The sequence below is a fragment of the Patagioenas fasciata genome, chromosome 32, assembly GCF_037038585.1.
Source record: "Patagioenas fasciata isolate bPatFas1 chromosome 32, bPatFas1.hap1, whole genome shotgun sequence".
Taxonomy (NCBI): domain Eukaryota; kingdom Metazoa; phylum Chordata; class Aves; order Columbiformes; family Columbidae; genus Patagioenas; species Patagioenas fasciata.
Window position 1 is genome coordinate 3,225,206 of NC_092551.1, and position 19,512 is coordinate 3,244,717.

General features: G+C 58.2%; 4 protein-coding genes and 1 long non-coding RNA gene across 5 annotated transcripts in view; 2 read left to right on the forward strand and 3 right to left on the reverse strand.

Moving 5' to 3' along the window:
• The window catches only part of LOC136113941 (LIM homeobox transcription factor 1-alpha-like), a 30,099-nt gene extending 24,324 nt beyond the window's left edge, over window positions 1–5,775 (reverse strand). The window contains exons 1-3 of the mRNA XM_065859210.2: window positions 5,288–5,775; window positions 4,766–4,843; window positions 1,126–1,312 (exon numbers count right to left, since the gene is read on the reverse strand). Coding sequence (XP_065715282.1) covers window positions 1,126–1,312; window positions 4,766–4,843; window positions 5,288–5,471 — 449 coding nt within the window. The 5' untranslated portion in view covers window positions 5,472–5,775. The remainder of the gene's footprint in view (window positions 1–1,125; window positions 1,313–4,765; window positions 4,844–5,287) is intronic.
• Window positions 5,776–9,039: 3,264 nt separating this feature from the next.
• On the reverse strand, window positions 9,040–12,235 carry LOC136113949 (hepatic lectin-like). Its single transcript, XM_065859222.2, has 6 exons — window positions 12,095–12,235; window positions 11,280–11,387; window positions 10,872–10,946; window positions 10,510–10,661; window positions 9,611–9,723; window positions 9,040–9,399 (listed from the first exon to the last, which is right to left on the reverse strand). The coding sequence occupies exons 1-6, from the start codon at window positions 12,135–12,137 to the stop codon at window positions 9,264–9,266; spliced, it is 627 nt and encodes a 208-aa protein (XP_065715294.1). The 5' UTR covers window positions 12,138–12,235; the 3' UTR covers window positions 9,040–9,263.
• Window positions 11,623–15,171, forward strand: LOC139825997 (uncharacterized). Its single transcript, XR_011736126.1, has 3 exons — window positions 11,623–12,232; window positions 13,285–13,378; window positions 15,071–15,171. It is a non-coding gene; the product is annotated as an uncharacterized lncRNA (long non-coding RNA).
• LOC136113914 (F-box/LRR-repeat protein 12) lies at window positions 15,015–17,566 on the reverse strand. Its single transcript, XM_071800729.1, has 2 exons — window positions 17,304–17,566; window positions 15,015–16,563 (listed from the first exon to the last, which is right to left on the reverse strand). The coding sequence occupies exon 2, from the start codon at window positions 16,426–16,428 to the stop codon at window positions 15,766–15,768; it is 663 nt and encodes a 220-aa protein (XP_071656830.1). The 5' UTR covers window positions 16,429–16,563; window positions 17,304–17,566; the 3' UTR covers window positions 15,015–15,765.
• Window positions 17,552–19,471, forward strand: UBL5 (ubiquitin like 5). Its single transcript, XM_065859227.2, has 5 exons — window positions 17,552–17,646; window positions 17,871–17,932; window positions 18,051–18,134; window positions 18,217–18,254; window positions 19,263–19,471. Exons 2-5 carry the CDS (start codon window positions 17,877–17,879, stop codon window positions 19,304–19,306), a joined length of 222 nt encoding a protein of 73 aa, XP_065715299.1. The 5' UTR covers window positions 17,552–17,646; window positions 17,871–17,876; the 3' UTR covers window positions 19,307–19,471.
• Window positions 19,472–19,512: the final 41 nt, after the last annotated feature.

Genomic DNA, 19,512 nt, shown 5'->3' on the forward strand with positions numbered 1-19,512 from the left:
CCATCGCTGCCAAGCACTTGCGTCAGCGGCCGGGAGGAGGCTGCGCTGGGTTTATGAAGCACAGGGAAGATAAGATTGGGCTGTTAAGTCTTTAGAGGATGCTGCCAAACTTCAAGGGGATTGATGGAGCGTCTTCCCGGCATCCCCGGGTGTCGGTGTGTCACCGGTTCTTCCCGGAGGCAGGAGGGTCACAACGGGGCATGGGGCTCAGGGGTGACAACCGCGGGCTTGGAGGTGACAACCAAGACCGTGAGGAGCTGGAGTGAGTTCAAAGGAGGGAATGGAGCTGGGGAAGGGGCTGGAGAAGGAGGATGAGGATGGAAATTGGGGGTGATTTCTTCCCCAAAGGGCTGTGGGGCGTTGGAACAGACTGCCCAGGGCAGTGCTGGAGCTGCCATCACTGAGGGGTGAACAGAAGAGCTTCTTGGGGACATTTTAGTGCTGGGGTTGGGTTAATGGATGGAGCTGATGATCTCGAGGGGCTTTTCCAACCAAATTTCTCTGATTGAATAAGGTGGATGGACCCAGCAGCCGGTAAGGGAGCAACTCCACTTTTTATGCCATAATCAAAGTGTTCAGTCTCTTATTTCTTGCAGACCATCCCACCAGCCACCAGCTCCTTCCTCCTCTTCATCCACCAAATCAGCCCTTCCTCTTCTTCATCCACCAACTCCTCCTTCCTCCTCTTCATCCACCAACTCAACCATTCCTCCTCTTCATCCACCAACTCAGCCCTTCCTCCTCTTCATCCACCAGCTCCTCCTCTCTTCTTCATCCTCCAACTCAACCCTTCCGCTTCATCCACCAGCTCCTCCTTCCTCCTCTTCATCCACCAACTCAGCCCTTCCTCCTCTTTATCCACCAGCCCAGCCCTTCCTCTTCATCCCCACCAGATCACCACATTCAATCAAAACCAACCTCTCCTGTCCCTCTGTTTGGACAACGTCCCTTCGCAGGACACCCCTGTGGTCCTCATCATCTCACCAACTTCCGTGACACCAACACCGCGACACCATGACACCAACACCTCCTTCCAGAGCCCCACCTCATGATGGAACCCATCCCAACTTCACCAAACCGAGCCGAGAGGGACGGAAAACCAGGAAAACCCCGGAGGGCACTTACTTCTCGTAGTCGTGTTTGCAGTAGAGCTGCCGGTTGCGGCAGTAGCAGGTCCCGGCCAGCGGCTGCAGGCACACGGCGCACTTCACGCAGCCCTCGTGCCACGAGCGCTCGTTGACCCGCAGGAGGAACCGGTCGGAGATGGGGGTGTCGCAGCCGGCGCACACCTCCCGCATCTTGGAGTCGGAGCCTGGGGAGAGACGGCGTGAGGGTCAGGGAATCGTGGAACCATTGAATCATCGAGTCATCAAATCATTGAATCATCGAATCTTCAAATCATTGAATCATCAAATCATCGAATCATTGAATCATCGAATCATCAAATCATCGAATCATTGAATCATCAAATCATTGAATCATCGAATCATCAAATCATCGAATCATCAAATCATTGAATCATCAAATCATTGAATCATCGAATCATCAAATCATTGAATCATCGAATCATCAAATCATCGAATCATCAAATCATTGAATCATCGAATCATCAAATCATCGAATCATCAAATCATTGAATCATCAAATCATTGAATCATCGAATCATCAAATCATTGAATCATCAAATCATCGAATCATTGAATCATCGAATCATCAAATCATCGAATCATCAAATCATTGAATCATAGAATCATCAAATCATAGAATCATCGAATCACAGACTCATAGAACCCTAGAATAACCGAATCATCAACTCATTTTGGTTGGGAAACCTCAAGCTCATCGAGTCCAACCATAAACCAACCCTAGTAACCTCCCGCATCTTGGAGTCGGGGCCTGGGCAGCAAGGGAGAGACGGTGTGAGAATCGGGGAAGTAGAGAGTCATGGAATCATGGAATCATTGAACCATGGAAACATTGAATCACAGACTCATAGAACCCTAGAATAACCGAATCATCAACTCATTTTGGTTGGAAAACCTTAAGCTCACTGAGTCCAACTCTGACAACTCTCCCACATCTTGGAGTCTGAACCTGGGCAGCAAGGGAGAGACGGTGTGAGAATCAGGGAATCATAGAATTACTGAATCATAGAATCATCAAATCATAGAATCATTGAGTTGTAGACTCACAGAACCCTAGAATAACCAAATCATCAACTCATTTTGGTTGGGGAACCTCAAGTCCAACCATCACCCAACCCTGTCACTAAAATGTCCCCAAGAACCTCATCAGTTCACCCTCCAGGGCTGGCGACTCCAGCACTGCCCTGGGCAGCCTGTTCCAACACCCAAAAACCCTTTTGTAAAGAAATTGTTCTCAATTTCCAACCTAAACCAGCGCCCAGTAAGGGGGAAGGGGTTCCCTTTGCTGGGGGGATCATGTCCTGCAGTCTCTGCCTTTTGATGGGGGTGATATTTAGCGTCACATAACTCCTCGCACTCATCTCCTGTTGTTTTTTCAACAGCCACGCGGTGTTGCTGGAGCGGAGGGAGAAGGGCATGGAGGTTTTGTGGGACAACCCTGAAAAGAAACGTCCAAGTCGGGTCTGCAAAAGCAGCAGGTTCTGGGCTTCCCCGCAGGTGGGCAATTCAAGGTGAGCCCCATTTCCACCGCTCTGGCACCATAAATCGCAGAGGACGCGGAGAACTCGCCTTTGGGAACCAGAGACACAGAAGACTTGTTGGAAACCTCAGCCCAGGCCAGAGGACAGAGCCGGCTCTGAGTTTTGTCCACTTTCACCCCAGATTTGCTGCCGAGAGCCTCTTAAAAAGGCTCCAGAGCTTTGGGATTTTTCTCTCCTTAGTGTTATCAACTCGTAAATCTATGGCTGCTCTTCAAAGGCTTTGTCACGATAACTTCAAGGTGAAGGAGTAAGTAATAAATCCATTCTCTGCTGCGCTGGAGCTGGGTCACGGCGGCACCGTCTCCAATGGCCACCACCGAGCTCCTTGGGTTTTATGAGCCCTTCTCTCCGTCCTCTCCAGCTTCCCGATGCTCTTGGAAACTCATAGATCCTGGGGTAACACCCGCCTGGGCCCCTCAAAGGGCTGTGGGGACGATGAAGCTTGTGGCGCTTGAGCTGCGCCTTGGAGGAACAAGAGGTTGAGAGGGAGCGCTAAGCCCAGCTCGAATTTGGAGGTGGCAGCATCAGCTGGAGGGGACCAGCCCCTGAGAGCCATCCTGCCAACGGGGATCCAGCAAATCAGGAGGGGAAATGGGGATTTTTACCCCAAGAAGAGGAAAACCGAGCAATAACGGTGCCTGGAGGGTAGCGTGAACGGCCAAGGCACCGAGCAGCCACATCCAGAGGCCACGGGCATGTGCAGAGGTTCACTGGGGATATTTAATCCACACTGAGCCTCCACTTCTCATTTTCCTCCTTTTTGGAGTCAAATATTTCCACCCTTCTTGACTTTGGCCCCAAGGGCTCCGTGTCACCGCGGGACCAGTGGGTCGGAGGCACCCGGGGCTCAAAATCCCCAGCTCCTCTTAATTTAGGGGTTAAAAATCCAACAGGGAGTAATCTAATAGTAAATGAGCCTGAGAGCAAAATGCCGGGGAGATTTGGGAAGGTGGGATCAGCGTGAAAGGGAGAGAGACCAAAACTTGCGTCTGTCCCTCCGTGTCGCCCAGGGAGAGGACAGGAGGACGCCGGGGATTCGGGTCCTGCCGTGGGGTGCAGAGCAGAGGTTACCCAGCGATAATTCACACCCAAGTCTTGTTGCGATGCCGCAACACAACGGGAAGGAGCGAGCGATCCCGAGCTCCGCAGGGACGCGAAAAACCCCGAGAAAAGCGTCGGCTTCCCCGAATCCCCCGCAGCCACAAAACTGAAAGTAAAGGAGATTCTGCCTGCGCTGCCCTAAAGTCATCGGCTCCTAAAAACGCAACAGTTTGGACCAGCAGATGCGTTAAGGAGGAGCGAACCCCCACGCGCTGCGTTGCGGGTCTCTGAGCAAGGGAAAAGGGACAACGCGGGGACACAACCTGGTGAGACGCAGCTCCGGTGCTTAATCCCGGTATTATCCCAAATTAACCCCCTGCGTCCAGACCCTCCCTCCCACAGCACCCAAACTCCCCGCTGGCTCTCGGGCGGATATTTTGGCTATAATTTAAATTTTAGGTTGGCAAAGTCGGGTATGGCCGGGTGACGGCCACGCAATCACGGCCGGGCCCTGCAGGGGATGCTCCCAAAAATCAGCGGAGGTTCCAAAGGGGTTTATCCAGGAGTTGGGGACAGACAAGGGACAGACGCGGTGTCCCTGTCCCTTCCAGGCTCCGTTGCAACGCCTGCTAAGGACAAACCTCAGCCCACGGAGCCGCGGCCGCTTTGGGCTCGCAGGACGGCATTTTGCGGCGTGGCAACGTCTCGCCGCGGCTTTCACCGCCGCCAAATTGGCAAACGGCAAAGCCGGGCTGAGCCGGGGGGTGCTCCGTGGTCACCCCGACAATTTGGGGGGGAAGGAATCTCCTTCCCGAGTGGGGAATAAACGCGGCGGGGAATGCGGGATCGTAGGGCTGGGGGAAAACGGGCAGCACAGGCAGGGCTGGCGGGTCCCGCTGCAACTTGGGGACACGGCGAGACCCCCAGAGCAGCCGGGGAGGATGAGGATGGGGAAGGCAGGGAGGGTGCTGCCCGGGCTGGGGGTGCCGAGGGTCTCCCCGGTGCGTGGCGCCCGTTCCCGGTCTCTCGGGCACTCACCGAAGCCCAGGACCGGCGTCGCCTGCTGCAGGCAGGACGGAGCCTCTTCCGTCTTCATACCGGCGGCCGGCGGGGGGGCTGCGGGCGGAGAGGAGCAGTGAGACCGGGACCGGTCACCCCCCCACTGCCTCGGGGCTCCCCGGTGCCTCCCGATCGTTTTCTGCGACCCGGAGCTTCCGTTAAACGAACGTTAACGAAATCACGGAGGCGGCTCCGTCTACCCGCCCCGCTCCCCCCGTTCCCGTTGCGGTTCGGACCGATCTTCCCCCCGGTATCCCCGGAGCCCCCAGCGGGGGCTGCACCGGGGGATGCGGCCGCGGTGATTCATCCCTCCCACTCCCGTCCTGTCGGGACACGGCGGCCCGACGGGTCCCTGCGCTGCCGGTGCCGGTCCCGGTGCCGGTCCCGGTCTCTCCGCTCACAGACGGGGCGCACAGCCGTGTTTCCCCCCACTTCCCCGCCCTACGGGGCATCCCCGCTGCCCCGCATCCCCGCCCGCCCCGTCCACTCGCGGCCACTTACCGGGACAACGATCCCGGCGGCGACACCGGCGGGGAGGGGAAGGGAGCGGAGCGGAGCGGGGAGCGACCGAGCGCGGGGCAGAGCGCGCAGCCCCCGCGCGTGTCCGCGCCCGCGCCCGTGAGCGCCGCCGCCCCCCGCCTCCCCCGGGAGCGCGCCTGAGCCGGGAGCGCGCCGGGGGCCCCATCAAGGCGGGGACCCCCCCTCCGGAACACCCGCTTCGGACCCTCCCGTTCCCCCGAGGGCTCAGCCCGGGGCGCCCACGGGGCGATACCGACGGCGCTCCGGGCAGCGGCTGTCGCGACAGAGGCAGCGCTGCTCACGACAGGGGCTGTCGCAGGCACGGGGGAGGCTCCGCGGGGTTCTCGTTAATCCGCTCACCGCGGGGCGGTGTCACGACAGCCGTGTCGCCGACAGGGCAGCAGGAGCCGCGTCCTCCCGCCGTCGGGGCGACTGTCGCCGCTGTGGGATCTGGGGACGGGCCCACCGGGGCGGCACCGGCCCCGGCCCCGTGCGGCGGTCGCTGGGGGTCGGGGATGCGTAGGGTCGGGGTTCGCGTCCCCTCCGCGGCTCCTCGGACGGATCCGCCGGGGGAAACGGGGGAGAACTGGGGGGAGCCGGGGAGAACCGGGCACCGGGCAGGACCCCGGGGCTGCGGCCGGGGGGTGTCCCGGTGCTGCCCCCACCCGGGTCCCGGCTCCGAGCTGCCCCCGGGTTGGGGGGACACGACCGGGGGCACCCACGGTACCGGGCGATTGAGGGCGGCGACAACGCGCTCCCGGCAGCGCAGACACGGACACGAGTGTGCACGGACACTCACTGCAACACATACGCACTTTGCAGTGTATGTGTGTGCACGCCCGCTGCTTGCAGCGCACACACCTTCAGTGTGCACAGACTCCTTGAAGTGCACACACACTCATGCACACCCTCTCCGTGCAGCACGCACAGCTTGTAGTGCATGCACACGTGTGCACACCCATGTGCATCACACGCACGCCTTGCAGTGTGCACACACGCCTTGCAGTGCACACACACCTTGCAGTGCACACACACACCTTGCAGTGCATGCACACGCGTGTGCACAGCCATGTGCATCGCAAGCACACCTTGCAGTGTGCACACACACCCTGCAGTGCACACACACTTTGCATTGCACACACACACCTTGCAGTGCACACACACGCTCCTGTGCACACACGTGTGTGCACACGCTCTCCCTGAACTGCACACACACCTTGCAGTGCATGCACACGGGTGTGCACACCCATGTGCATCACATGCACACTTTGCATTGTGCACACACACGCTCCTGTGCTCACACACTCATGTGCACACACACGCTCATGTGCACACACACGCGTGTGCACACGCTCTCCCTGCACTGCACACACACGTTGCATTGCACACACACTTTGCATTGCACACACACTTTGCATTGCACACCCCCTTGCAGTGCACACACACGCTCCCGTGCACACACACGTGTGCACACGCTCTCCCTGAACTGCACACACACCTTGCAGTGCATGCACACGGGTGTGCACACCCATGTGCATCACATGCACACTTTGCAGTGTGCACACACAAGCTCCTGTGCACACACACTCCTGTGCACACACATGCTCATGTGCACACACGCGTGTGCACACGCTCTCCCTGAACTGCACACACACCTTGCAGTGCATGCACACGGGTGTGCACACCCATGTGCATCACATGCACACTTTGCATTGTGCACACACACGCTCCTGTGCTCACACACTCATGTGCACACACACGCTCATGTGCACACACACGCGTGTGCACACGCTCTCCCTGCACTGCACACACACGTTGCATTGCACACACACTTTGCATTGCACACACACTTTGCATTGCACACCCCCTTGCAGTGCACACACACGCTCCCGTGCACACACACGTGTGCACACGCTCTCCCTGAACTGCACACACACCTTGCAGTGCATGCACACGGGTGTGCACACCCATGTGCATCACATGCACACTTTGCAGTGTGCACACACAAGCTCCTGTGCTCACACACTCCTGTGCACACACATGCTCATGTGCACACACGTGTGTGCACACGCTCTCCCTGAACTGCACACACCTTGCAGTGCATGCACATGTGTGCACACCCACGTGCATTACACGCACACTCTGCAGTGTGCACACACGCGCTCCTGTGCTCACACACTCCTGTGCACACACATGCTCATGTGCACACACATGTGTGCACACGCTCTCCCTGAACTGCACACACCTTGCAGTGCATGCACATGTGTGCACACCCACGTGCATCACATGCACACTTTGCAGTGTGCACACATACGCTCATTTGCACACACATGCTCATGTGCACACACGCGTGTGCACACGCTCTCCCTGCACTGCACACACACTTTGCATTGCACACACACGTTGCATTGCACACCCCCTTGCAGTGCACACACACGCTCATGTGCACACACCCGTGTGTGCACACGCTCTCCCTGCATTGCACACACACTTTGCAGTGTGCACACACACTTTGCATTGCACACCCACTTTGCATTGCACACTCCCTTGCAGTGCACACACACGCTCATGTGCACACACACATGTGTGCACACGCTCTCCGTGCACTGCACACACACTTTGCAGTGCACACACACACACTTTGCATTGCACACACACCTTGCAGTGCACACACACGCTCCTGTGCACACACGTGTGTGCACACGCTCTCCCTGAACTGCACACACACCTTGCAGTGCATGCACACGGGTGTGCACACCCATGTGCATCACATGCACACTTTGCAGTGTGCACACACACGCTCCTGTGCTCACACACTCATGTGCACACACACGCTCATGTGCACACACACGCGTGTGCACACGCTCTCCCTGCACTGCACACACACGTTGCATTGCACACACACTTTGCATTGCACACACACTTTGCATTGCACACCCCCTTGCAGTGCACACTCACGCTCCCGTGCACACACACGTGTGCACACGCTCTCCCTGAACTGCACCCACACCTTGCAGTGCATGCACACGGGTGTGCACACCCATGTGCATCACATGCACACTTTGCAGTGTGCACACACACGCTCCTGTGCACACACATGCTCATGTGCACACACATGTGTGCACACCTCTCCCTGCACTGCACACACACCTTGCAGTGCACACACACTTTGCATTGCACACTCCCTTGCAGTGCACACACACGCTCATGTGCACACACACGTGTGTGCACACGCTCTCCCTGCACTGCACACACACGTTGCATTGCACACCCACTTTGCATTGCACACCCACTTTGCATTGCACACCTCTATGCACACACCTGGTGACACCGCGCACCATCCGGCTGCCATCAGCAGCTTCTCACACACAGGTGAGAGGTGTGAGCCGACTCCCACCTGAAACCAGCATTGAAACCCCAGTTTTCTGGCCCAAAACCAGGGTTATTTTGCAGAAGGATGGAAAACAGGGGAGGGACCTCAAACCCTGCAGGATCCTGGAGCCCAATGACCCCTCGGTGACCGGTGACACGGAGCTGAACCATCACCAAGTTCCACATTAGAACCAACAAGCACCAGGTGATTTTGCCACATGGAATCCAAACCTCGCCGGGTGACGCCACCGTCCCACTCCTAGGACCCCAATCCCATATTGTGCCCCATTTGTCCCCAGCTCGCTCCCGGTGTCACCGCTGACCCACCCCTCCAACACTCGCCTAGAAACAGAGAAGCTTCATTAACCAGAGCAATAATCGTCCTTTATTAGGCTGAGCTCCCCACGGAGAACCCGGATTCCTGGCTTTATTGCTTAGGACCATCCAAATCCATCTCTGCTCTTCCTCGGGACAACGCGGTGGGGAGGAAGAGCGGGGACTGGCCCGGCGGATCGTATAAATTAAGAAGGAAAAGGAACATTCGCGGTGCCGGAGCGTGGGACGGTGGCTCCGGACGGGGCTCCGCTCAGTTGGGCAGAGGCTTCTCGCACACGTAGTAGCACTCGTAGGTGCAATAAACGTCGTTCCACTTCCCGGACACCCAGACGTGGGCACAATCCTCGTTGCTGTTGCTGTTGTTGGGCTCGCCCTCCTTCCAAAATCTGGGGGGAGAAGGGGCAAAGTGAAACGGGGCAAGAGCGCCCGAGCGGAGCCGCTGTCCCCGGGGCAGGGCTGAGCTAAACCTGGCTGATTTAAGACAGGTTTAGGTGCTAATTCTTGCCTCTGCTGCTGTTAGAAAGCTGGTTTAATGGCAAAATGGGGTACGCCTGCTCTTTTGGGGCGACGGGCATGAAAATGCAGGGCAGCACTCACGTGAATGTGGTTTTATAGTCGGTCCCGTCGATCCATTCCCATTCCCCTTCCGAGTTCTCGTCCGTCAGCCCGATCCAAAAGCGCTCGTTCCGTGTCCTGAACATGACAAAATTCTGCAGCGGGGAGAGGGATCAGGAGGGAAAAGCGCCAGGAAACGGCTCCTCGGGGCGGCCTCAGCACCCATGGAGGAGCCGGAGGGCGCGATTCTGAGCGGGGTTTTACGAGGTGGAGGAGCGGGATGGGTGCTGGAGCATCCCAAGCATCCCATGCATGTACCGGAGCATCCCAAGCATCCCGTGCGTGTACCGGAGCAGCGGGACGCGCGGGTTCCGCCTGCTCTCTGCTGGCTGATGCAAAGGATAACAGCACCCAGCGAGCAGGTGTGGGTAGCACAAAATGTAAAGGGATCCTAAGCTTAGACCGCGTGTTTTAGGCTGTGATGCATTTCTAAACTCATCCACTAACGTTTCGCAAAAGGGAAATGGTTCCCCAGGCACCAGTCCAGGTCTGGAGGGCCCTTTGCCATCCCTCAATGTCCCCAAATGTCCCTCTCAGAAACACCCTCAGCTTCCAAAGGGCAATCCTAGGGGGTCCACATGGGCGCTGGGACGCATGGTTTGGTGAGCTCAGCTTTGCAAAGCTCCAGGAAGAGCTTAATTGTGCTCTGGTCCGTGCTCTGGTCCGGGCCTCCCCAAGGCTGGACCCTCTCAGGTGTTGCTGGTTGAGCAACCACCAGTTTGACACCAGCACCAAAGCTTCACCAGGGCAACAGCCCCGGGATTTAGGCAAACCCCGACTTTCCTGCCTAGAACTGTGGGGGTGGTTCCTTTGGCTTTGTGGTTTGGTTATTTTATTGTTATTTTATTGTTATTTTATTGTTATTTTATTGTTCTATTTACCTGCTTGGCGTAGCTGTTGATGACGGCCAACTGCGAGTGCATCTCTTCACACTGAGCCTTCGCCTTGTGCCAGCTCGTCCGGGCCAGGGAGAAATAATAACATTTGCCATCGAAATATTCCCATTCCCTGGAGCCGGGGCCACACGGAAACACTGCGAGGACAAGGGGACATTGCGGTGACATTGCGGGGACAACGGGCTTCCCAGTGCCAAACTGCGGCGAACACGGCGGCAAACAGAAAGGGATGGGTGCCCAACACCACCCCAGCGCAACAACCCAAAGGATGAACATTTTGGCGACGGTTTAGGGTAAATTGAGAGGGGAAGGAAAACCGGTGGGTCGTGGCAGCAAGCAGGACTCACACAGCGAATCCCGGCCGGAAAAGTTGTGTCTCGGTTCCGGCTGCACCTCGTTGAGTTTGGATGAAATGGCCGAAACTATGGAGAGAGAGGGAGAGACGTCGGTCGCGTTGCGTTGCTACCCGGTGCGTTTTGTTCTGGGTTCTTTATTCTGCTGAGCATGCAAAGAAACCCCAGGAAACTTCACTTAGAGCTTGGATTACCCAGGATTTTATATCTTTCTATATATTTCTATATAATTATACATATAGACGGTAGCGCGGTCTCTAGGTGGGACAGCCAAGCTCCTCTTGGTCACCACCACACGGAATTAGGACCTATTGATTCTCCTAGAGCGGGATCGTGCGCTTCGACCTCGTGTATCTCATGCTCCCACCTGCCTAATTAATCAATTAAAAGATACCCCGGTACCTCTGGAGAGCGACACGGCGAACAGGGTGATGATGAGCAGGAAGGAGAGGGCCAGGAGCAAGTAGACGGTGAGAAACGATCTCAGCTTCTGCTGCAAGAAGTTTCTGTCTTCAAAAAGCAAAGCAGAGAGACGTGAAAATCATCCCCTGGGGTCGGCGGGATGTTTTCGGAGCTTCCATTTATAAACGGGTTAATTAATAACCCGGAATGGTTAACTAGTGGGTGCAGAAGCTGGAATTTTGGTGGTAATCCCTATTGGGGACAAGCTGGGGGGCTGGAAGGACCCCAGAAGTTTACACCATGTGTTTAGGGCCGTGACGCATTTCCGAAGCCTTTGCAAAAGGGAAACGGTTCCCCAAGCGCCAGTCCAGGCCTGGAGGGCTCTTTGCTGTCCCTCAATGTCCCCAAATGTCCTTCTTGGAGGGGACGAACCTCAGAAACACCCTCAGCTTCCAAGGGGCAACCTTGGGGGGTCCACATGGGCGCTGGGCCGCGCGGTTTGGTGAGCTCGGCTTTGCAAAGCTCTAGGAAGAGCCTAATTGTGCTCTGGCCCAGGCCGAGCCCAGCGCCGCCATGATGTGGGTGACACCCCAAACCTGCAGCAATGTCCCCTCCATCGTCGCCCACCCAAACCCCACAACAAGCTCATCAGGGTGGGGTCCCCCTCCCAACTAATCAACCACATTAGAGCTAATTAGCTCGAGTGACTAATTAGAGGAGGAAGGGGAGCAGAGGCCTTTGTCTCCCTCAGAAAGCAGCGGTGGGGAAAGACCACGGCCGTGCTCCTCAAGACCAATAAAGCACCCATGTTTTACCTTTAAAAACATGCAGATCGTCATTCAGATGCTCCTCGTCCATCCCGGTGGCGCCGATGTGACCGAGGGAGACGGTTTTCCCAGCGGGATCAACGTTGGAAAGACCGTGGGACGTCGCTAGGGCCGTTCCATGCCAAGGTTATAATTTAACCAGCGCATTTTCGGGTTGTGCCCTATCGGTTCGTCCCCTCAAAATAGCAATTTGGCTCGCGGCAATAATTGATCTATCCGGAGGTTTTTGACCGGCCGAGCGGGGTGTCCTTTGTCTTCATAATTCCATCCTTTTGGAGTTTAAAAGGGCAAATTCTCAAGGTTTTGAAGGTATTTCCTCCAAGTGTGGCTGCGAAATAGGAAATGGTTTGGAAACGAAGCCGGAGGCACAAGCTCACCCAAGAAAATTAAGCAGATTTGGGTGTGATGAGCACCCGGGTGAAGGTGCCGTCTAAACCTACACATGATGGGGGTTTAGGAGCAGCTTTAAGGTGATGGTGACCAAGAATAGGGAAAGCTTGGGCCTTTCTTAAGTTTGGTTGCCAACTTTCACCTCTCTCAGCCCCGAGAGCCGTTTCACTGACTCCTCTAAGCCTTTTAGTCCGGATTTTGCCCCAAAATTGGGCTTTGGTGCCACCATATTTGGGGCAGTTCAACCAAAAGCCACAATGGGGTTCAACAGGGTAAAAACCCCCCCAGGGTGGCAATGGGGAGCGAGAAGGGGCTGGAACAGCCCTGCAGAAGCTGCTGCTGGGGTGGAAACACAACGGTGACTCAAGAAGAGCCTTTTTGGTCCTTTATTGCTGCAATTTGCCCCGTGCTCATGAGGTATTTACAGCCCCATGGCCACTTTGGGCCACGGCAACTTGGGATTTCTGTTGGGTGTCTAAAAGTTGGGACCGTCGGATATAAAATGATATAATTTTATATAATATAAAATCATTGCCGTCGCGCTCGCACACACCCGGAGAACATTTGGCTTCAAGCTGCACTTTGACTGTCGGATGTGTTCGGTTTTAATTTTCCCTTTTGCTGCTTTACCTCCATTCTCCCAGCCCTGAGACAGAGCAATTTGAGTTTTAATAACGCTAATTACTCCGGCGCGATGAACGCGTCGCGGTGCTCATTAAACCAGCAGCCTTGGGACGCTTTCCAAAGCGGAGCCGGGGCGTTTAACCGTTGTTTATTTGCCCCAACAGGACCGGGGCACAAAGACCGGTTGCTAACGAGATGCGCGGCAACGAGGATTTCGCCATCCAGGTCCGGCTGGATCCAAGCGACTTATTGCATAAGGTTGGAGGGCAGGGGGGGAATAGTCGGGTTGTGAGATTGAGCCCCAAAATAAGCTCGACTGGGAGGACCCCTCCCCATATGAGCCCCTGCCCATAGTGGGGTGACCCCCAAACTCTCTGCCTGTAATGGGAGGGATCACCCCAGTTGCAGGCAGGGGCTGAGATGGGGCAGGGGGGAGTAATGGGATGACCCCCCCAGACACCCTTGCTCCATCTCAGCCCCTGCCCATAGTGGGGTGACCCCCCCATCTGAGGGCCCTGCCCATAATGGGGTGACCCCCCCACACACCCCCTGCCTGTAATGGGGTGACCCCCCCGCCCCATCTCAGCCCCTACTCACAACTGGGGGGACCCCTCCCCATAATGGGATGACCCCCCCAGACACCCTTGCCCCATCTGAGCCCCCTGCCCATAGTGGGGTGACCCCCCCACACCCCCTGCCTGCAATGGGGTGACCCCCTGCACCCCATCTCAGCCCCTGCTTCCAACCGGGGGGACCCCTCCCCATCTGAGCCCCTGCCCATAGTGGGGTGACCTCCCCCAAACCCCCTGCCTGTAATGGGGTGACCCCCCCACCCCATCTCAGCCCCTGCTCCCAACCGGGGGGACCACTCCCCATGTGAGTCCCTGCCCATAGTGGGGTGACCCCCCCACCCCATCTCAGCCCCTGCTCCCAACTGGGGGGACCCCTCCCCATCTGAGCCCCTGCCCATAGTGGGGTGACCCCCCCATCTGAGCCCCCTGCCCATAGTGGGGTGACCCCCCCACACCCCCTGCCTGTAATGGGGTGACCCCCCAACCCCATCTCAGCCCCTGCTTGCAACTGGGGGGACCCCTCCCCATCTGAGCCCCTGCCCATAGTGGGGTGACCTCCCCCAAACCCCCTGCCTGTAATGGGGTGACCCCCCCACCCCATCTCAGCCCCTGCTCCCAACTGGGGGGACCCCTCCCCATCTGAGCCCCTGCCCACAGTGGGGTGACCCCCCACACACCCCCTGCCTGTAATGGCGTGACCCCCCCCACCCCATCTCAGCCCCTGCTCCCAACTGGGGGGACCCCTCCCCATATGAATCCCTGCCCACAGTGGGGTGACCCCCCCCACACCCCCTGCCTGTAATGGGGTGACCCCCCCACCCCATCTCAGCCCCTGCTCCCAACTGGGGGGACCCCTCCCCATATGAATCCCTGCCCATAGTGGGGTGACCCCCCCCATCTGAGCCCTCTGCCCATTGTGGGTGACGCCCCCACACCCCCTGCCTGCAATGGGGTGAACTCCCCTGCCCATAATTAGGTGACCCCCCCTGCCCCATCTCAGCAGGCACTGGGCTTCCTTAAAGGGGATTGAACCTCCCAGCACCCAAAGCGGGGGGAAAAGAGCAAATAATATGGGGGGGGAAATATCAGTTCAAATATCTCAGTGGAAGAAAATCACAGGGAGGGGATCGGGGCGTTGAGAGGAGCTGAGATTTGGGGTTTTGGGCTCTTGGTGCTTCCCCGCTGGAGGGGAAAAGGGGTGAAGGGACACGAATCGATGATCCCACTCGTACCCGCAGCTCCGAGGGCACCGTTCGGTGCCAAAAGCTGTTTATTTTCACAAAGACTTCGCTTCGGCGACAACACGGCAGCGCGAGAAGCCATCAACCAAAAGCAGCTTTATTTAATAAGTGCAATATTTGAATTAAAAACACTCCAGGGCTGACGCGGCCACCTGAGAGCAGAACATCGCGATCTTCCATGTCACGTTGTGACGTTGCAGGGAGGAGGAGGATAAAAGGTGATGAAGCACGAGCTCTTCCAAGAAACCGGTGCGTGTTGCTGAGGCGTTTTTAAGCCGGGGGGGTTTGGAGCGCGCGGTTAAGTGGAGTTGGATATTAACTGCAAGTCTGGGGGTTGGGCTGCTAGATAATGAGTTTTTAGTAGCGGGAGGGCACCTTGGTTTAGTCCCTGAATTCTACACTGCAGCAGCAGGGAGAGAGGATAAGGCAGAGGTTAAACTTGTAAGCTCAGCCTAACTTCAGTCAGTGCGGTTCCCAAAGGCTGGGGGCTCCCTGTTCCCCCCATCTCTGCAAAACGGGGGGAATCCCCCCCAAAACCAGGTACCCAACAAACCATTTTACATCACGCGCTTGTTGTTTCAGCTCCAACGAAAACCTTTATCATAAAAATACGTGCGGCGGCTCCCAGGAAAACGAGCTTCACCCGAAAAGAAGCACTCGGGGTGTAGAAATCATACAATAATTTGGGTTGGATTGGACCCTCCACGCGCATCCAGTGCCCCCATTGCTATGAGTGGGGATGTTTTGCCAGCTCAGGTTGCTCAGACCCCATCCAGCGTGGCCTGGGGTGTCTCCACATCTCTGGGCAACCTGGGCCAGTGTTTCACCGCCCTCATTCTGTAAAATAGATTGACGTATGCTCTCTGTAAGGTATTAGATGTAAAGCTACATTGGGTAAACTCTCCTGAATTCTGGCTCTTACTTCATCCGCGCAGTGAGGGATGGTTAACCTGAGGTTCCGCAGCCGCGGCAGCGCTTGGCACAGAGCAATAACGGCCCCAGGAGAAACGCGGTCGCTGAGATCAAGGCCCAGCGTCTCCAGGTCCCGCAGGCTCGTTAAGCGCTCCAGCCCCGCGCTCGTCAGCGACCCGGCGCTGCGGATCTCCAGGAACCGCAGCCGAATCATGTGGCGCCCGATGAACTCCACGGCCCAGTCACTGATAAAGGAGCCGCGCAGCACGAAGCGCTCCAGCTCCTCCAGATCCGGAGCCGCTTGCTCGATATCCGCATCGTGGATCTTCAAGAAGCCGGAAACGCTCAGCGTCTTCAGGGAGTAATGGGAGGCGACATTGAGCAGATGGTGACTTTCAAAGGTGTTGATGCTGTGGACAACGAGGTGCTGAAGTCGCGGCACGGCCCAGCAGCACAACCAGGAGCCGGGGATCAGGCAGCGGCGCAGCTCCAGCCTGGTGAGGGAGGGCGGGAGGCTGTCGTAGGGGACGTTGCGGAGATCGGCGTCGTCCACGCTCAGGCAGAGGAGCTGGGGACAGCGCATGCTGAGCTCGCGGAGCAGCGCCGGGGTGAGGAGCCGCCGGTTGATGCCGGAGTCGACCAGGCCACGCAGCCGCAGCACCCGCAGGTTGTCGTGGAACCAGCGCCGCACCAAGCACTGCAGGGACCGGGCGCTGAGCTGGGGGGGAGAGAGAAAAGGGCCCACTCCAGGGGGTGGGAAACCCCAGATCCTTGGACACAGTGGGGTGACCCCCTCACACCCCCGTCTGCAGTGGGGTGACCCCCCCTGCCCCATCTCAGCCCCTGCCTGCAACTGGGGTGATCCCATAGTGGGGTGACCCCCCACCATTTGAGCCCCCTGCCCATAGTGGGGTGACCCCCCCGCCCCATCTCAGCCCCTGCCTGCAACGGGGGTGATCCCATAGTGGGGTGACCCCCCCAGTCTCAGCCCCTGCCCATAGAGGGGTGACCCCCCCCCATCTGATCCCCTGCTCACAGTGGGGCGACCCCCCATCTGATCCCCTGCCTATAGTGGGGTGACCCCCCCATCTGACCCCCTGCCTATAGCGGGGTGATGCCCCCCAGTCTCAGCCCCTGCCCATAGTGGGGTGACCTCCCCCAATCTGACCCCCTGCCCGTAGTGGGGTGATGCCCCCCAGTTTCAGCCCGGGCCCACAGTGGGGTGAACCCCCCCATCTGACCCCCCACCCATAGTGGGGTGACCCCCCCCAGTCTCAGCCCCTGCCCATAGAGGGGTGACCGCCCCCCCCATCTGACCCCCTGCCCATAGTGGGGCGACCCCCCCATCTGACCCCCTGCCTATACTGGGGTGATGCCCCCCAGTCTCAGCCCCTGCTCATAGTGGGGTGAACCCCCGCCCGCCCTGGGGTGACCCCGGTGCGGAGATGCCGCCCGCACCTCGTCCGGTCTCACATCCACATCTCTCCACAGCGCTCGGTCCCGCACCAGATCGCGCCACAGCCGGCAGACGCTGCAGGGAGGCGGAGGAAGCGCTCAGCGGCGCAGCCGAGGCGGGGAGCGGCCGCTCCCGGGGCCGTTGGCAGCGGGGGGATCCCATCTGGCCGCCCGCAGCCGGTCCCGCACCGGCAGCAGCTCCAGGATGCGGATCCACACCAGCACGGGCAGCACCGCGTCCGCCATGCTACCCGCTTCACTCGCGTTGATGACGCCACTTCCGCCCACACTCCCCTAACGTCCGGTTCCGGCGTCGCAGCGGCTGCGGGGAGTGACGCAGAGCTCGGTGGGTACCGGGGGGCACCGGGCGGGCTCCGCTGGGGCCGGGACCCCCCTGTTCACCCCCAGGATCCCCTTCGTTAACGATACATCCCCTCTCGGTGTCTCTTTCCCCCTCTCCGTGCCTCTTGGCCTCTTCCCGGTGCCTCTTTCCCCTTCCCGGCATCTCTTGACCCCTCCCCGGTGCCTCGTCCCGTCCCCCCCACCCCGGTAACCGCTCTCATCCCTCAGGCAACGATGATCGAAGTCGTGTGCAACGACCGTCTGGGCAAGAAAGTGCGGGTGAAATGCAAGTATCCCCAGGAAGCGGGGCGGGAGGGTCGCCCGGGGTTGGGGGGGGGGTGGGGGGGGGGGTGATCTACCCGGTTTCTCCCCCGGTTCCCGCCGCCTTTTCCTTAACGGCCCCGCCAGCACCGAGGACTCGATCCGCGACCTGAAGAAACTGATCGCTGCGCAGACCGGGACCCGCTGGGACAAGATCGTGCTCAAGAAGTGGTGAGTGGGGGCGGCGGGAACAAGCGGAGCCCACCCCCCCATCCCAGTCCCGATCCCTGACCCGTGTGTCCCGTCCCCGCAGGTACACGATCTTCAAGGATCACGTCACGCTGGGCGACTGTATCCTTCTCCTGCCCCTCTGCTCTGCCCCGGTGGGGCCACATCCAGAATAGCGTGTGGAACCCCAGGTTCCAGTGTGAGTTGGGAATGAGCTGTTAGAGAGCAGCGTAGGGGAAAGGGAGCTGGGGGGCCTGGGGACAGCAGGGTGAGCATGAGCCAGCACTGGGCCCTTGTGGCCAGGAAGCCAATGGGACCTGGGGGGGATTGGAAGGGGGTGGTCAGTGGGTCAGAGAGGTTCTCCTGCCCCTCTGCTCTGCCCTTTAGTTCAGATACTATCAGGATATACTTGGGGAACATACATATATATATATATATATTTATACTGCCATAGCACCCTGAGAATGCCCCGTCTGGTCTGATGTGGGAAGCTAAGCAGGGTCGGGCCCGATCAGTGCTTGGATGGGAGACCAGTGGTGCCTGGGGTAGATTAGAAGGGGGTGGTCAGTGGGTCAGAGAGGTTCTCCTGCCCCTCTACTCTCCCCTTTAGTTCAGATACTATCAGGGTATACTTGGGGAACATATATGTATACATATATATATATAGCCATAGCACCCTGAGAATGCCCCATCTGGTCTGATCTGGGAAGCTAAGCAGGGTCGGGCCCGGTCAGTGCTTGGATGGGAGCCCAGCGGGGAATAGCGGGTGCTGGGGGCTGAGCCAGCACTGGGCCCTTGTGGCCAGGAAGCCAATGGGACCTGGGGGGGATTAGAAGGGGGTGGTCAGTGGGTCAGAGAGGTTCTCCTGCCCCTCTGCTCTGCCCTGGGGAGGCCACATCTGGAATAGTGTGTCCAGTTGTGTCCCCTCAGTTCAAGGACAGGGCCACCTTCCTGTGTCACCTCAGCTGGGTGTTCCCGCTCCGGGGGGTTGCACTGGATGAGCTTTGAGGTCCCTTCAACCCCTGATATCCTGGGGTTCTGTGTGTTTGAGGGTTTTAACGGGGGTGGGCGGTATCCGCAGCTTCCCCAGCCCCACCGATCTCCACCCTTCTCCTTAACCCTCCTCTCCAGATGAGATCCACGATGGGATGAACCTGGAGCTCTACTACCAGTAGAGCCATCCCCACCAATTCCCCCCCCGGTTCACCCTTCCCGCTGTTCTCTTCCCCCCACTCCCCAAAATCCCCATCTCCCCCCGGTATCACCGAGCAGGAGCCATGTTGAGGCTCTAAACCCTTCCCTGAAGTGTTTAAGTGATTTATAATAAACGTGTTTCTCGAGTTTCTGGTTGCCGTGTGGCTCCGGGGGGGGAACCGGGAGC

Excerpts from the sequence above, each read along its gene's own strand:
- UBL5 (XM_065859227.2), top strand. The coding sequence starts at position 17,877 with ATGATCGAAGTCGTGTGCAACGACCGTCTGGGCAAGAAAGTGCGGGTG. Across the intron at positions 17,933-18,050 it reads AAAGTGCGGGTGAAATGCAA|CACCGAGGACTCGATCCGCG; the intron begins GTATCCCCAGGA and ends CGGCCCCGCCAG. Across the intron at positions 18,255-19,262 it reads TCACGTCACGCTGGGCGACT|ATGAGATCCACGATGGGATG; the intron begins GTATCCTTCTCC and ends CCTCCTCTCCAG.
- LOC136113949 (XM_065859222.2), bottom strand. The coding sequence starts at position 12,137 with ATGGACGAGGAGCATCTGAATGACGATCTGCATGTTTTTAAAG. Across the intron at positions 11,388-12,094 it reads CGATCTGCATGTTTTTAAAG|ACAGAAACTTCTTGCAGCAG; the intron begins GTAAAACATGGG and ends TGCTTTTTGAAG. Across the intron at positions 10,662-10,871 it reads TTCCGGCCGGGATTCGCTGT|TGTTTCCGTGTGGCCCCGGC; the intron begins GTGAGTCCTGCT and ends TTGTCCTCGCAG.
- LOC136113914 (XM_071800729.1), bottom strand. The coding sequence starts at position 16,428 with ATGCGCTGTCCCCAGCTCCTCTGCCTGAGCGTGGACGACGCCGATCTC.